The 16,655-nt window shown below is 35.4% G+C and overlaps 2 protein-coding genes and 1 long non-coding RNA gene across 5 annotated transcripts in view; 1 reads left to right on the forward strand and 2 right to left on the reverse strand.

Moving 5' to 3' along the window:
* The window catches only part of LOC127843633 (partitioning defective protein 6-like), an 82,962-nt gene that overhangs the window by 27,282 nt on the left and 39,025 nt on the right, over window positions 1–16,655 (forward strand). The window lies entirely within an intron of this gene.
* The window catches only part of LOC127843647 (uncharacterized), a 63,502-nt gene continuing 48,502 nt past the window's right edge, over window positions 1,656–16,655 (reverse strand). Inside the window, exon 2 of the long non-coding RNA XR_008032260.1 lies at window positions 1,656–1,877. This is a non-coding gene — a long non-coding RNA (uncharacterized LOC127843647). The remainder of the gene's footprint in view (window positions 1,878–16,655) is intronic.
* LOC127843637 (mediator of RNA polymerase II transcription subunit 10-like) lies at window positions 2,166–11,898 on the reverse strand. The gene is made up of 4 exons (XM_052373343.1): window positions 11,694–11,898; window positions 6,960–7,043; window positions 5,418–5,520; window positions 2,166–3,337 (listed from the first exon to the last, which is right to left on the reverse strand). The coding sequence occupies exons 1-4, from the start codon at window positions 11,813–11,815 to the stop codon at window positions 3,242–3,244; spliced, it is 405 nt and encodes a 134-aa protein (XP_052229303.1). The 5' UTR covers window positions 11,816–11,898; the 3' UTR covers window positions 2,166–3,241.

Below are 16,655 nucleotides of genomic sequence, written 5' to 3' on the forward strand. Positions count from 1 at the left end.
TGTTTGTCACGCTGTTCAGTTAACTGAAATCGCATTGAACTGAAGATGTGAAATGCAAGATATTGAAAGCTAAACAAATTATTTAAATATATTAATTTAACTCCGTTGAATACATCATTAACACAAGAAGAACACTCAAGTGTGTTTGTTTATATTTAGTCCATCTACTGTAATTCAATACATTGAAAAACTGCTGCTATGATCACAATAAATACAGTTTACTTTGCATCATCAGTATGTTCAATCTGATGTTTAACAGGTTTTTATAAAGAAATATTGTTATTAAGTTCAAGAAGTTGTTTATTATGCCCCCCTTCAAAGAAGAGGGGGTATATTGCTTTGATCATGTCGGTCGGTCCGTCGGTCCGTCCTTTTAATGTCTGTTTGAAGGTTTGTCATTGCCTTATGCGCTCCATTCGCGTAGTCAAAATCAGTCGACAGAATTTTCCTCCCCTCTGACTTTGCTTCAATCACACCCCTGCTCATTGATATCCATATATATGACCTTTAACCTTGAAGGATGACCTCGACCTTTCAGCACTCAAAATGTGCAGCTCCATAAGATACACATGCATGTCAAATATCAAGTTGCTATAGCTTCAATATTGCAAAAGTGACATTAAAAGAGCGATTTTGACACATATATTTGACTTTTGACCTTGAAGGATGACCTTGACCTTTCACCACTCAAAATGTGCAGCTCCATGAGATACACATGCATGCCAAATATCAAGTTGCTATCTTCAATATTGCAAATGTTATGGCAAATGTTAAAGTTGGGGCAAACAAACAAACCAACAGACAGGGCAAAAACAATATGTCCCCCACTTCACATGTATAGTGGTGGGGGACATAAAAACTATAAAGGAAATAACAATTATTGAATTAAGTGTAGGGTTATGGTTCTTTTGCATGGCACTTCTCCTCGTTGAAATCAAGTTTCATGTTGACGTCTTATGTAGTTTCTATGATATAGCCAGGAACAGTTTGTGACAGACAGATGGACGCCAATTATTCTTTATCCCGTTCCTTTGGCAGGGGATAAAAATGCAATTGTCAAATCCCTTCAGCTTTATTTCATCGAAAGCCTTATGCTTATTTAAATGTTCTCGAGTCTCTTTCCTTGGGTAGAAACAGTGCTTGGTGTCTTTGAGGGGATCTTTAGAACCCTCTTCCAGTAAGGATTGAACCGATTACCCCACTGTTGCTAGGCACTCCCCATATCTACCACGCTATAAGGACCTATGGAATCATTTATTTAATGTATTGTTGCACCTGTAGATAATTACTCATAAAAGTTAGACAAAAGTCATAAGCAAAATATAGGAGGACTCCTGTTCAGATGTGATGATCAGCTAAATGCATGGAGGACTCCTGTTCAGATGTGATGAACAGCTAAATGCATGGAGGACTCCTGTTCAGATGTGATGAACAGCTAAATGCATGGAGGACTCCTGTTCAGATGTGATGAACAGTTAAATGCATGGAGGACTCCTGTTCAGATGTGATGAACAGCTAAATGCATGTACTGAATGTCTCAACTTATAAACATGGCAAGAGAAACAAAAAAATACTTTTAACACAATTAAGTTTATGACCATACCTGGAACAAGTAATATCATTTGTACAATAAAAAAAACTAATAACAAACTTAGTAAAGTAAACAATGTTTATCGCAGATGTATGATAATTTGCAAAGCTTGCTGAGGGTTTGTTTTGATATTTAAAAGGAGTCCAGCAACTCAAGTGATATAGAAACAGAAAAAGCTGGTACATACAGAAAATATGGGTCCTCGGGTTTGAATGTTGAATTCTCATTAAATTGCAGAGTTTCAATTGAAGCAAAATCCTGCTATTTGAGGCAAGCATTTTGCTACCTTCTCACTCTTGACTCCTTCAAATCCTGCTATTTGAGGCAAGCATTTTGCTACTTTCTCAATCTTGACTCCTTCAAATCCTGCTATTTGAGGCAAGCATTTTGCTACTTTCTTAATCTTGACTCCTTCAAATCCTGCTATTTGAGGCAAGCATTTTGCTCCTTTCTCACTCTTGACTCCTTCAAATATTCTGCCTTGCATCATTTTTATGCACATTTGCCTAGAACTGTAATATATTGTATATCCTAAATTTGCTATGGTTGCATATAGTATTACATTAAAACAAAACAACATATTCTGTGTATTCATCATATATAAACACACACAAAATATTGATTTCAGCATTTTGACCCCTGAAAGTGTCAAGCACTGGGTCAGCACTCTCATTTTCAATATCCATCAAAATCTTCAATTGGTGGTAGATAATCTATAAGTATTCAATAAAGGAATTTGTTGCTGCTTTAAACCACATGAAAATATTCCCTTGTTATCTCAAGTTAACTGAATATTATTAATATGAATATTTCATTGCTGTAGTTACACTGTACTGATACTTTCAACACATATTTATGGTACACACAATATATTTTCCAAAATGAAACTGCATGTTTCAAAGAAGCACACTCTAATCATTATCAATAATCAAATAAAACCAACGACAAAAAGTGTCCCGATTGTGTTCATTTGTGGTAAATTATATTAAATTGCAAGATGAATGACTAAGTAAAAATCCGCACAAGCTGTTTAATGGCCAAATTTGACTTTTGATCTCTAAGTGTGACCTTGACCTTTGAGCTATGGAGATAGGTGTTACACAAGACATGTCCTCTTATGATGGTTTACAATTGTGCCAGGTTATTTTCAATCCATCAATATATACCAAAGTTATGGCTGAGACAGAAATGGTCAAGCTTTTTTATTTCCAAAATTGACTTTATACCTCAAAGTGTGCCCTTGACTTTTGAGGTAGGGAGATTGGTTTACACATGAGACATTGTATGAGAATACTTTTCATTTGGGCCACATTATCATAAAAATCAATCAATGTATGGCAAAATTATGGCTAAGACCAGAATATACCAACGTACATAAGGACATCTGTACAGTGTGACTGCTTAGTTGTATGCCACATTCTATGAGGGGGATGGGGGGGGGGGGGGGGACATAAAGAAATAAATTCACATGTTTAAGTTCTCGTGTAGGCAATATGCATACATGCAGCACATGTTTCTCCACACAACAAAAATTACACCAGCATAGCCAACACAATTCCACCCTAAACAAACAGCCTGTCTGTGAGGAACTATCCGCTGATACATGTCCACAGAGTACATAGTCAAAGATTCACACACATGTGCAGTCCCTCACGTTGGTCTGTCATCGCCTCTCAAAGCTCTGTAGTTTGCCATCTCCTTTGGGAACACATCGGTCAGTTCCAGTATCAGCATGGCTTTAAACCTCTGTAAAAACACATCAATGAAAACATCGGTCACTGGATTCATAATGTTCAAACACACAACATCGTAACTTAAAAACACACAATTTAGCTGATCTGAGCTTTTGCTTTAAAAACTAGAGTGTTAACAAGATATTACTATAGCCATATATATAGCCATATAGGGAAAAATGCCCAGCCCCTTGGCAGCCATGTTTTTCAATCAAACGTAACCATTTTCGAATTCATCCAAAATATCAATAAGACAAATCTTCTGACTAAATTTCATAAAAATTGGACAATAAATGTGGCTTCTAGAGTGTTAACAAGGTTTTACTATAGCCATATAAGGAAAAATGCCCCGCCCCCTGGCGGCCAGGTTTTTCAACCAACCAGCATCATTTTCGAACTCATCCAAGATATTATTGGGATGAATCTTCTGACCAAGTTTCATGAAGATAAGACAATAAATGTGGCCTCTAGAGTGTTAACAATATTTTACTATAGCCATATAAGGAAAAATGCCCCGCCCCTTGGCAGCCATGTTTTTCAAGCAAACGTTTCCATTTTCGAACTCATCCAAGATATCATTGAGACCAATCTTCTGACAAAATTTCATGAAGATTGGACAATAAATGTGCCCTCTAGAGAGTAAACAAGGCAAATGTTGACGCCGCACAACGCGCAACGGACGACGGACAAAAGGGGATCACAAAAGCTCACCATGAGCACGTTGTGCTCAGGTGAGCTAACAAGAGCTGTCAGAGGACAGCCAGCTCGACTATTCGAGTGCTTGACAGTATAACGTAAGCCATCATGGAGAGGGAGGGTATAATGTGGGTGTGTGGTCTTTTAATAGATGATCTTTCAAAAATAAGGGGAAACAAAATATTATTTTTCTTTTTTGGGGGGGGGGATTCTGGGGTGGGGCATTGGGGATGGTTTGGGTGGAGTGCATTGTGGTATGTCAGGTAAGTGTTGCTTTGTCAAAGTATGAATCAAATGTGATCTTAAATAAAGAAGTTATGGCAATTTAAGCAAAATGTTCAATTATCTAAGTATAAAAGGGGCCATAATTCTGTCAAAATGCTTGATACAGTTGTCTGCTCTAGTTTATAGCTGGGATCATGTTGGTTAAGAAGTATGCAAAATATGAAAGCAATATGTCAAAGTACATAGAAAATATTTGAGGTTGTACGCAAACTTTAACATAGATTTATCAATAATATGCATATTCTAAGTAAAAAAGGGGCAATAATTCTGTCAAAATGCTTGATACAGTTGTATACTCTTGTTTATAGGTTGGGGTCATGATGATAAACAAGTATGCAAAATATGAAAGCAATATGTCAAGGGACATCGAAAATATTTGGGGTAGTACGCAAACTTTAACATTTGCTGCATATTCTAAGTGGAAAAGGGGCCATAATTATGACAAAATGCTTGATAGAGTTGTCTGCTCTTGTTTATAGGTTGGGGTCATGATGGTAAACAAGTATGCAAAATATGAAAGCAATATGTCAAGGGACAATGAAAATAATTGGGGTAGTACAAAAACTTTAACATTTGCACGGAAATGGCACGGAAACGCCGACGCCGGGATGAGTAGGATAGCTCCGCTATATATATTTCATATATAATAGTCGTGCTAAAAGTGGGTAATATTTTTAGTATTTCATATGAAATGACTGCAAGGAAGAAAATACAAGTATAGTTTCTTAAAATAGTGAATGCTACATTTGCAACCAATTTGATAACCATTTATTGGTTTTGATTTATAAATACATAGAAGCTGTTATTCATGAGTTTAATTTGTTAATGTCTCTTAAGATATTTTTTACAAAAAGTTTCTGTAATTATATATTGATCCCTTTTAAAGATTGATGTTGAAAAAAGTGACCACAATATTCTTTAAATCAAATTTATACTTGTATTTTTTAAATCATCTAATAAGTCTTATAAACAATATTAAGTTGCTAACAAAATATTCGAACTTACAACTTATTAGTATGGATTTTACCAGTAAGTTGTAAGTTTCTTGAAACACATCGTTATGTCTTCATTACCAAGTCACAGAATTAAATAAAATGCATAACAACAAATACCTTAAAAGCATCTATTTTCCCTTTTATCTGTTCATTTTTGCCCAGAGCTTTCTCCAAACAATGTTTAGTGTACAAATTTGGGTTTTTGCCTTGATCTATATACCTGAAATTAAAAGGAAGGTATTATATACAAGAAATAAATACAACATGCATATAACTATTAATTAAATAAGCATAAAAGTTATTCTAGTCAAATTGTTTATTTTTTTTATACAATTTAAAATAAAATATTGAATATCAGTATGGAAAGTTATTTTTATCTTCTATGACAAACCTTCTCAGGGGTTTACTTAAGGATTTGACTTCCACTTGCCCAGGGGGCCAGTTACTTTGAACATTTCCATACCCCCAGTGAAAAAAGCTACATCATACATGTAGTTGTCCTAAATATTTTACGTAATTGCCTTTAATATTGCCCAAGAACATAGATATATCAATTGGATAATTGAGTTGTACTCAAAGGGGCTTCCTAAATTCGGAAAATTATTGCCCAGTAAAATTTCAACTTGGCATGGGCAAGCTGGCGTCGGCTGAAGTAAAACCCTGCCTTCTGTTTGAGGATAGAAAATTAACAACGGTTTGATTCCACATAAACTGGACAGTCGTCTAGCTCACCAAATCGAAAATACCACGATTGAATTTTCTTGTTAAAGGGGCCTTTTCACGTTTTGGTAAATTGACGAAATTAAAAAAAATTGTTTCAGATTCGCAAATTTTCGTTGTAGTTATGATATTTGTGAGGAAACAGTAATACTGAACATTTACCATGCTCTAAAATATCCATTATATGCATCTTTTGAGGATTTAAAAACCTGAAAATTATCAAGCGTTGCAACGCAAAACGATTGAATAATAATTTGGAGAGTTCTGTTGTTGTCGTCATATTTCGTTATACTACGAGGTTAGGATTTTTCCAATAAAATACATCACTGCTTGTATGAGCACGGATGGCCAAGAGGTCAGCAATAGACTTTTACTCTAGGGGTCAGTGGTTCCAGCCCAGTTAAGGGTTGCTTTTTTTCTTTCTTTAATTTTATTCTTGTTTTTTTTTAACTGGAGCTTTTTAGATCAAGTGTTTACATTTATCAATATTAAAGCCACACAACTTATTTGGCATAGTAAATTTAAGTATAAATAAGAAACACATTTTATCTATGCCAATTAGAATATATCAGGTGGTTACAAGGTAGAAATCCGTCTTTTTTTGCGCTTTCAAACTTAAAAATAATCGGGTTTGTCGGAACGGACGTTTACGTTTAGAAATCTTACAATCGGTTTTAAAAACAGTACCGTTTGAAAAATAAAAAATTTCTTGCTACATTAACTACATGTATGCTATAGATTTAACATCTTTGCACACTTTCAAATTGCATCTATATGTATTGATTAACATGTATTTCATTTCAAGTGTGGCTTTAAGCATTTAATGACAAACTTCAACACATGCCAAAATCTGTGAAAAGGTCCCTTTTATGTACTGCACACTTACCCAATGTACTTTGTAATCAATGGAGGGAATGGGCAAACAAAATTACTACTTACTCAAACACGTCCAATGGAACATGAATGTCTTGCATGTGAGTCTTTAATTTGTCAATTTCCTGCATTCCTTGGATCATCGTCTGTCTAGAATAACAACACAAAATATAAGGTAATTAGTGAAATTTAAGAATCCCTTTTCACTAAAAAAGACCCTGCCTCTTACTGATGCGCTGACCTATCATTTCATAAAATAACCACGTGGAACCATGCCATAATAATGGGTTATATCTCTCCATGTAAATTGTACATGTCTTTAAAATAACAAAAGTTGTTCAGAATGGAACAGAGCATAACTGTTCTGTAATATTCTATTACTAATAAAATTATCTTTTACACTTAATTTCCCAGATCTTGAAAGTAATTTTTTTATCCAATATATCATTTAAAATTATTCTGTCATATCCTTAAAAGCAAGAATAAAACATTCATTTTCATAAAACATCGTAATAATATACATGTAAATAGTCATTTTATGTTTAAATTTGAATATAAAGGTGAATATATCTTGGTTGATTCTCTTTATAACTATGAGATATAGCGGTTGTCTCAGTCCTTGCAAGTGAATGTTAGGGATATTTCTTTGCTCTTAAATAGTATGCCACAGAAATGCCTGAAACATGTTTGCAAGCACTCGCAATTTATATTAATTTATTTACGATTTACAAAAAAAAACTTCCATGTCACAGCAGGATAAAATAACTAGTAGGCATTAGAATAACAAAATGATCAATAATACAATGTACCAATAAACAATATTGCCCCACAACTAAAAAGCTGAAACATATCAATCATATACTCATCATTTACACTTTTAATCAGTTATAATTTACAGCAATATTCAACAAACAAAAGTAAAACCCCAATCTATTAAATGACAAAACATCACGATCATATAAATTGGTTTCAGATTGTAAAACGATAATGGCATATAATCAAAATCCATTAATCAATTTTATTTTATGCTTTCCGGTGGTTTATAGAGAAATATCAGTGAATTAAAACTGATAATTTCACTGTTCCAAACAATGAAAATTATCAGTGAAAATTATCGATAATTTTCACTGTTTATGTTAAATGACGTAATTTTTTGACGAAATGATGTCATTTTCCCAGCGAAATTCTTAGTTAAACTCTTTAACAATGTATATAAACTGTGAAAAAAAGCATTAAATAAAAATAAAATTTGTTGGGTTCGGTGGATTATCAATTTTAATTCACTCATGATCATATAAAATATATATTTTCACTCATGGCTGCGCCACTCGTGAAAATATTATTTTCTATTATCACTCATGAATTAAAATTGATAATCCACCGAATCCAACAAATATCCTCTATATAATTTAAAGCAATATTTAACAAACAAAGCTACTTGTACAATCTATCCCCTGATTACCAATTATCGATTGGTAAAGATAAAAAGCATGGGAACTTTTTAAATGATTCAAACCATGCAACAAACAAGGGACAAAATTGTCACAAAACCAAGTTTTCAATGTGAAAAAAAAAGTCAGATAAAGGGAGACAACTAAAACTGAACTGATTTAATCAGTTCAGTTTTAGTTGTCTCCCTTTATCTGATAATTGTTTATAATTAACCCCATTTGTATCAAAATAAATATATTTTTAGTCGTGGTGACCTTGACCTTGGAATTATTGACGTAATTCTTTTGTGCCACACACCGTCCCATGATGGTGAACAAATGTGCCAAATCATTTTAAAATCTCACAATGAATGACATAGATATGGCCCGGACAAGCTCATTTATAGCCATTTTTGACCTTTGAACTCAAATTGTGTCCTTGACCTTGGATATATCGACATAATTCATTCGCGCGACACACTGTGTAATGATGGTGAACAAATGTGCCAAATGATTTTAAAATCTCACAATGAACGACAAAGTTATGGCCCGGACAAGCTTGTTCTGCCCGCCAGTCCAACATTCGCCAATCTAATAACCAGTTTTTTCCTTCGAAAAACCTGGTTAAAAACAAGTAAGCTTCAAAGATTTATTAACTCCCAGTTAAACCATGTCGAATTTGCATGTAAGGTCATCAAGAGAGTCTCATTCTTAATGTAAACAAATATTATGATCCACTCAATACTAGTTCACAGAATATCATAATGGTAGTGTTTTATCCAGGCCGTTTTAGCGTGGCGCGGCGCCACGCCGCTTTTTTGAAGCGCCTCGCTGCCCCTTTCAAAGCAAATCAGCGCCACGCTGCCCTTTTCAAAGGCCGCCGCCCTGTTTTCCGCCGTGCGCGACCTTATTGATAACATCTTAATTGCCTCTTAACCAAGCTTCTAAGCCGACTATTATCAGCGAAGATTCGCGCGGTTGTGAATACGTCATGCGTGAATAACCATGTGTCAATATCAATCGATAATTTCAGTGGCTTTGTAACACTAATCGGTCCGGATACAATCGTGCACAGTTACTTAGGAGACTTGATGAAAACCTCGATGTTATTCACGTGGAAATTGTGCATTTCATGCATTATTCAGTTATATCAAAACATTTATTTTTACGCGTAATTAAATTAAAAAAAAACACCAGTTGTATCTGTAAAATAGTGATTTGATTTCAATTTAATGCAAAACAGTTTTAAGTTAATATAATTAATTTACAGGGCTTGCACTAAGCGGCGTACGGCCGTATATTACGCCCGATAATTGTTTCCATACGCCGATTACAAAACCCCATGACGTCCACTGTACTTCCTGAAAATTGGCCATACGCCGAAAATAGCAACCCGTGAAATATTAAAGCTGTCGATTAAAATAACGCTCCGCCTCCTATCCAATACAATTGGCGCAGGCTCATTTATTAAAGCTGTCGATTAAAATAACGCTCCGCCTCCTATCCAATACAATTGGCGCAGGCTCACAGTTAAGTAGATGTGTGTTGATGAATTGTAGCAAACGACAATCTTAACACGTTTGCTGTTCACGGTTAGGCAAACTGCGCTTAATTGGAGCACGTGCTTGTTTATTGTCACGATGTTTTGATAACAATAACGTGTGAATGTCGGCAAAGAAGTTGATACCCCGTCTTGGACCCTGTTTGGCCAAAAGTTGTTAATTGTTGTAACAGTAGTAGGCCTTCACCATTGGTTCAATTAAGAACATTATGACCCGTTTGTAACTTGTCAAAATATGTTAATTGGCAAACACAGATATGAATTTTACAAAAATATTGAACTTGTACCACTTATCATTCGTGTTTAGAATGTCGCAACGTACGCTTTCCGATTTTGGCATTCCACTTTCGACGAAACGTAAATTAGAAATTGATGCAAATTGCTTTGTAAGCAAAACAAGTTTATATCGGAGACCAATTAACGTGTATTGAATTAATTGACAATGAACAAAAGACAGTACGGCGCCGTTCCTAGTTACACTTTTTGCGAAATAAAATGTACACAATACAACACGTGGTCATGAAAACAATGTCATTACGCAGAACTTTCTGACTATTCAACAAAGTGTTAGTGTTTGTGAATCTCCATTTAAGATGCATATAAAGGACTTGTTTGTGCAATGTGTGTAACGTTTTAAATATAAATAATTGTTTAAAAGGGGAACTCATTTAACAGTATTCTAAGACTTCTTTGAAAAGCTATAGTTTGTATAAGATATATATCCTATGGTGTTTAATCTTGTTTTTTGTTACTACATGAAAATATAAAACACATAATAAAATATACATTCTGGATTTTGTTGGTTTAATTATTCAACAATAAATCTCAAAACTATACATACAATGTTTGTGTGTAACAAAGCTTGTTATTAAGTCACTATACAGATATATTTGTGCCCTTTTTATGGATGTTGCACGCTAAAGTGCCCTTTATTGAAATTTTGCACCACGCCCTTTTTCCTTCCTGTATAAAACACTAAATGGTTAAACCTTACACTTTAATAAATTCTAAGCTGACACATTAACATACATTTTTTAAAGTCAGTTAAACAAAAAAAGCTTTTAATTAAGTTTAAAGAATAAGTATAACTAATTATAGGGAAGAATAAGCCCCCGCCAATTTGGGACTGAATTAGCCAAGGACAAAATTAACCAAGGCTTAAGGCCTGGGCCGATTTGGCGATTATACTATTGGCCTACTTAGGCTCATTTGGTGATTGTCAGCTTGGGTAATACTTACAGGTACCCCTGGTACTCTTCAGAATACTAAAATGTACCCCGGGTACAGAAAATATACTGAAACGTACCCGGGATTTTTAACGCTAAACTTGTTGTTGTTGGCTATTTTTTTTTTCAAATGAATTATGTTCATATTTATGTTAATATTGTGTAAATTTGTCTCTATATTATTGGAACTCCTACTCAAAAAAGCATATTGAGACAGGTTTTGTTTAAAGAGAATTTTGTTTGGTATACCAAAGCGTGTTTTACGATATCAGATTTGGGGGGAATAAAACTTAGGTACAGTCTAAATTTGCCAGGTACGTGTAAGTATATTTTTTGTACCCGGGGTACATTTAAGTAGTACCCGAGCCAACAATGACCAATCAAGCCTTACTACCTTAAATAAGCCTGCAACCAATGTACGAGTAATTTAGGGTCAGTATTGGTTTTTAAACTGTATAAAAGATGTTCTCTAAACTTATTTAAATAACTTATAAATTTTATCACGTATCTTTTAATGCAAGCTAAATAATTTTCAAATGAATCAGAAAATATAAACTTAACAATAAAAGGGAAATAATCTTACAATTTTGAATTTAAAGCATTTTGGCCCTGTGGCTGGAAATCGCTGACAATAATGCCTAGCTGCCTTGCATTCTCAATGAATCGTTCCAACTGTTCTTCTAAAGCTTCAAATCTATCAGCCATCGTGATTTGTGTAGTTGTATTTTATTAAGAAAACATTAAAAAGGTTTGTACTTAAGAAACACAAAGAGTATTTATTACGTAGACACCGGTTTGTAAAATTAATGGTTAAAATCCAGTAATTTTTCGTCCCATTACAAGAAACGAGAAATTCAGTTGCATATTTCAGGGACCTATACAAACATACAAGTAATATTTAATTATAACACATTATAATGCAAAGTCTTGAAAAATTCAAAGAAGACATGACAAACAGTTTTCATCCCCTAACTAATAGTCGCCGGCACAAACTCTTCTATTTAGAAGGAGTGCTGTATCTGAAGAAGAAGGAGATATATGCTTTGTTTGAATTCTCTGCACAGCAATTCAAACTGGAGCAGAAGCCCCGAAAAATACCCCTATACAGAAAAGAAAGATGGGAAGCATTGAAATCTGATATGATAGACCTACATTCCACCAGTCCAGTATTGTTAACCATATCCCACACAAAAATGCAAGACCAAGAGATTCAATGCCATGGATAACCACTCAAATTAAGAAACTAATGAGAAGGAGAGACAAGCACTATAAAAAGATGAAAAAATCGAAAGATCCAACACATATTGCCAATTATAAGAAACATAAACAACTCATGCAGAAGATGCTAAGACAGTCCTACTGGGCCTACATAGACAACATAGTAACTCCAGAAGAATCAGACACCGGAAACCGCTTTACCAGCAAACGACTTAAGAGATTTATCAAACATAATAAAAAGACAACTCCTCTAGCAAAGGACTTCGTGAATAGGGCCAAGTCTACTCCGAAGCAAAACCAAAAGCCAACATCCTCAACAAGCAGTTCCAATCAGTATTCACCAAAAGTCCAAATATATCTGCTGAAGAATTCAAAATCAACAAATTTATACATGACCAGCATGAAATCTCCACCTGCTCCTGAAATAGCTATATCCACCGTCGGAATAGAAAAAAAAAACTTCTCAACTCACTCAACCCTTTCAAAGCTGCGGGTCCAGACAACATCAACCCACGAGTCCTGAAAGAACTATCAAAAGAAATATCACCTATCCTTGCAAGCATATTCCAGCTCTCTATAGACACCAGCACCATCCCAGACGACTGGCGAAAAGCAAACGTAACTCCAGTTTACAAAAAAGGAAGCAAAAATGACCCAGCTTACTACAGGCCAATATCTCTAACTTGCATCTGCTGCAAACTCCTTGAACACATTGTTACCAGCAACATCATGAAACATGCAGAAACAAACAACTCACTTTACCCACTAAAACACAGATTTCGAAAGGGCATGTCTTGCAAAACCCAGCGCCTGGAGTTCACCAATGACGTGACCTAAAACATGGAGAATGGCCACCAAACCGACATCCTCGTAATGGACGTCTCGAAAGCCTTCGATAAGGTACACCACATCCTCCTCCTTCACAGGCTCGAATACTATGGCATACAAGGGAAGACCTTAGCCTTGATCCAAGCATTCCTTACAAACAGAGCGCAGAAGGTCGTGCTAAAAGGAGAATGCTCAGACACAGTACAAGTTGACTCTGGCGTCCCCCAGGGATCTGTCCTCGACCCATTCCTCTTCCTCTTCTACATAAATGACATTCCAGACGGCCTTAAATCTACGGTCCAACTTTTTCCGATGGCACCATTGCATACCTCACAATATCAGGAGACACAGACTGCATAAGATTACAAGAAGACCTAAACAAATTAGCATCGTGGGAAAATAAATGGAAAATGGAATTTCACCCTGAAAAAATGTTTAGTCATTTCAATAAACCGCAAGCGTAAAACCATCACCCATCAATATAAACTCCATAACCACATTTTAGAACATGTCAAATCAACAAAATACCTTGGATGTACACTGAATGAAAAGCTAGATTGGGGCGAACACATTAACAACATCAGTAGTAAAGCCAGCAGAAGCCTAAGCTTCATCCGAAGAAACCTGAACATTGCGTCCACAGCCATCAAGGAACAAGCATATATGGCACTCGTCCGCCCATAATTGGAATATGCCTGCACCATCTGGGACCCATATGAAACGGGAGATACGGATAGGCTGGAAATGATCCAACGTCGAGGAGCTATATATGTCAAAAACAGATACCATAATCGCTCAAGCGTTACGGACATGCTAAAAGACCTTCAGTGGAAATCACTCCAAGATCGACGCAAAGAAGCACGACTAATAATGTTCTATAAAATTGTAAACAACCTAGTACACATACCAACCGAAAATCGACTCCAACCAAATCTGAACAAGTCGGAACAAACAATATATTCTACTTCCACATCACATACTGCAGAACGCTCTATCGCCAACAATCATTCTTCCCGATAACCATCAGGGAATGGAACAATCTTCCACCTGACATCCTGTCAGCTGGCTCAGTTGGAATATTCAGATCTCAACTAGCCAAACACCTTATCTATATAACTTCCCCTCCGTTTTTATCTCACATTGTATATACTTCTCTATTTTATTCTCACCTTTTCTTTATCTCTCATGCGCACCATGGCAATAATCTTCAGTCAGTTGAAGGTGGTCATTACTTGGAAGAAGAAGAAGAAGGCTAGCAGAGTGATTATTTGTCTGGTTCCCGAACATTGCTAACTCTCCAGTGCTGGAAAGGAAAAACCGACGAAAAATGATCTGTTTCATGGTTGATTATTTGCAAAATATTTGAGTTTGTCTGAAGCTCTTAGCTTTGCAGGTCCAGCAAGTGAAGACGTGAAAACGTGGGACCGAAAGATGTATTGCAACAAAATAAATTGCAATAAAATGTATTGCAATAAATGAGGTATAACGAGCACCTTTACTGCCTTACTATATGAGCAAGCTGTTTTAGCGATGCAGTAGAGTGTCTGCCTTGCAACCGGGAGGTCCAGTGTTACATACCCATTGTGGCCCGGTATTATTCTAGTTGGGATAAATTGGCGCTCAACGTAAAATAACTAACGTGGTTGTTTGTCTGTACGATATCCCACAAATGTCACAGCAGAAAGAATTTCGTGGACGAATTATTAAAATGGAGGGGTTGTATTTTGTAGTGTGAGGTATAAGGAGCACATTTAGTGCCAGTCTATATGACATTTATAGCTTTTATAGCGATGCGGAAGAGTGTCTGTAGTGCAACCGAGAAGTCCCGGGTGTAATCCTCGCTGTGCGGGATTATTCGAGCTGGTTTACACTAACATATTCTTTTTCAAGAATGCTTAAAGCTTGCCTTTTTTATAGATCATGTGTGGTATACTAGTATATAGTATTTAATGAGCATACTTTACGGACTTTATTGGCTATACTTTTCCAAGAATGCGAGAGCTATTACATCGGCACTGGAGCTAAGGTAAAGCTTTGTATGCAAGGTCATGTGACAATTAGATTATTTGTTTGTGAATTGAATGCAAATAATGGGCTTTCCTTAACTTTAAAAGTCTGGTTAGACATGTGCATGCAGATAAAGTCTATGACCATATCGCTGGTTGAGCTCAAAACTATTGTATTTCATATATTATAATCAAGCGAAGCCGATAAACGAGTTTCACCCTAAACGGTCGATATATCAATAGCCACATCATCAGTTGTTTTTAAACTTTGCAGTTGTCTAGCCAGATACACAAAAAAGTCAAAGTCAAATAATTATTAAGTGAATTTAATGCAAGGTAAGGTCTTTTATCGGTCTGGACAATTTCATTAAAGCTTTTTGTGCAGTTCTTATCCTGGTCACATATAAGCAAGTTTTTCATCTACTGTACTACAAATACGTACATCATTACTCATCCTGGTCATGCACGAAACAAAGAAAGATAACTGTACAGACACTAAATTATAGTATAAATGGCCGACTGTGCGTTCACTGTTTAAAAAATAAATAAAGGCTTATTGTTCTTGTCTTGTACAACTGATGACCGACTTTGTTTTGTCCTACACAACTAATGGCTGACTGTTATTTGCCCTGCATAACTAATTGCTGAAAGTATCGTGTCCTGCATAAATAATTGCTGATTGCCGTACACTGTTGTACACAAATAATGCTTGATTGTACTTGTCCTACACAACTTATGGTTTTACTGTACTTTGCATACAAAGTAAATGGCTGACTGGGCTAACAATGTCATATAAAACTAATCCCACATGTGCCATTAAAAAAAATATATTAATGGTTCAGAATGACTGTACACGTGGTGTGAATTCCTCGAGATCATTCCACAATAAAATTTTCTGTATGGTATAATATAAAGATAATTCAATCGAGTAAGAACAACACAACAAACTGGTAATCTTACAATAACATCCTTAACTACCGGATCCATATCACATTTTCTTCTCTAGTAACTCCATATTGAAACAGAAATCAAATAAGCATCATAGATGCTATCTTCTTGTCCATGAAAAGTTAAAAAATATATTGATATGCACATGACTATTATAATGAATTACTCTTAACGCATAAATATTGTAAACTCAAACTAATAGACGATAGTACTCTGTAATCACGACTAATTGGTGAATGTACAAACACGTACTGTCCTATATTAATTAATGGCCAGCTGTGCGTGCATTGTTTTACAAAAATAATGACAGACAGTTACATTTCACACGACTAGTTGCCGACTGTACCAAAACTATCATAAACAACTAATTACTTAGTTTGTGCGTACTCTGTTTTACACAAATTATAGCGTACTGTACTTTTTCTAAACGCTATTATGCTAACTTGACTATGTCATACACAACAGACGGCTGACTGTTCCAAAAATTGATTCTACAATGTCATTTACAAGTAATGGCCGACTTAATCATGTCGTACACAACAGCT

Source organism: Dreissena polymorpha, chromosome 9 (assembly GCF_020536995.1).
Source record: "Dreissena polymorpha isolate Duluth1 chromosome 9, UMN_Dpol_1.0, whole genome shotgun sequence".
NCBI lineage: Eukaryota > Metazoa > Mollusca > Bivalvia > Myida > Dreissenidae > Dreissena > Dreissena polymorpha.

Coding starts and splice junctions, on each gene's coding strand:
- LOC127843637 (XM_052373343.1), bottom strand. CDS start 11,815: ATGGCTGATAGATTTGAAGCTTTAGAAGAACAGTTGGAACGATTCATT. Junction 7,044..11,693: donor AATGCTTTAAATTCAAAATT/GTAAGATTATTT, acceptor TTGTTATTCTAG/ACAGACGATGATCCAAGGAA. Junction 3,338..5,417: donor GGAAAATAGATGCTTTTAAG/GTATTTGTTGTT, acceptor GTGTTTTTACAG/AGGTTTAAAGCCATGCTGAT.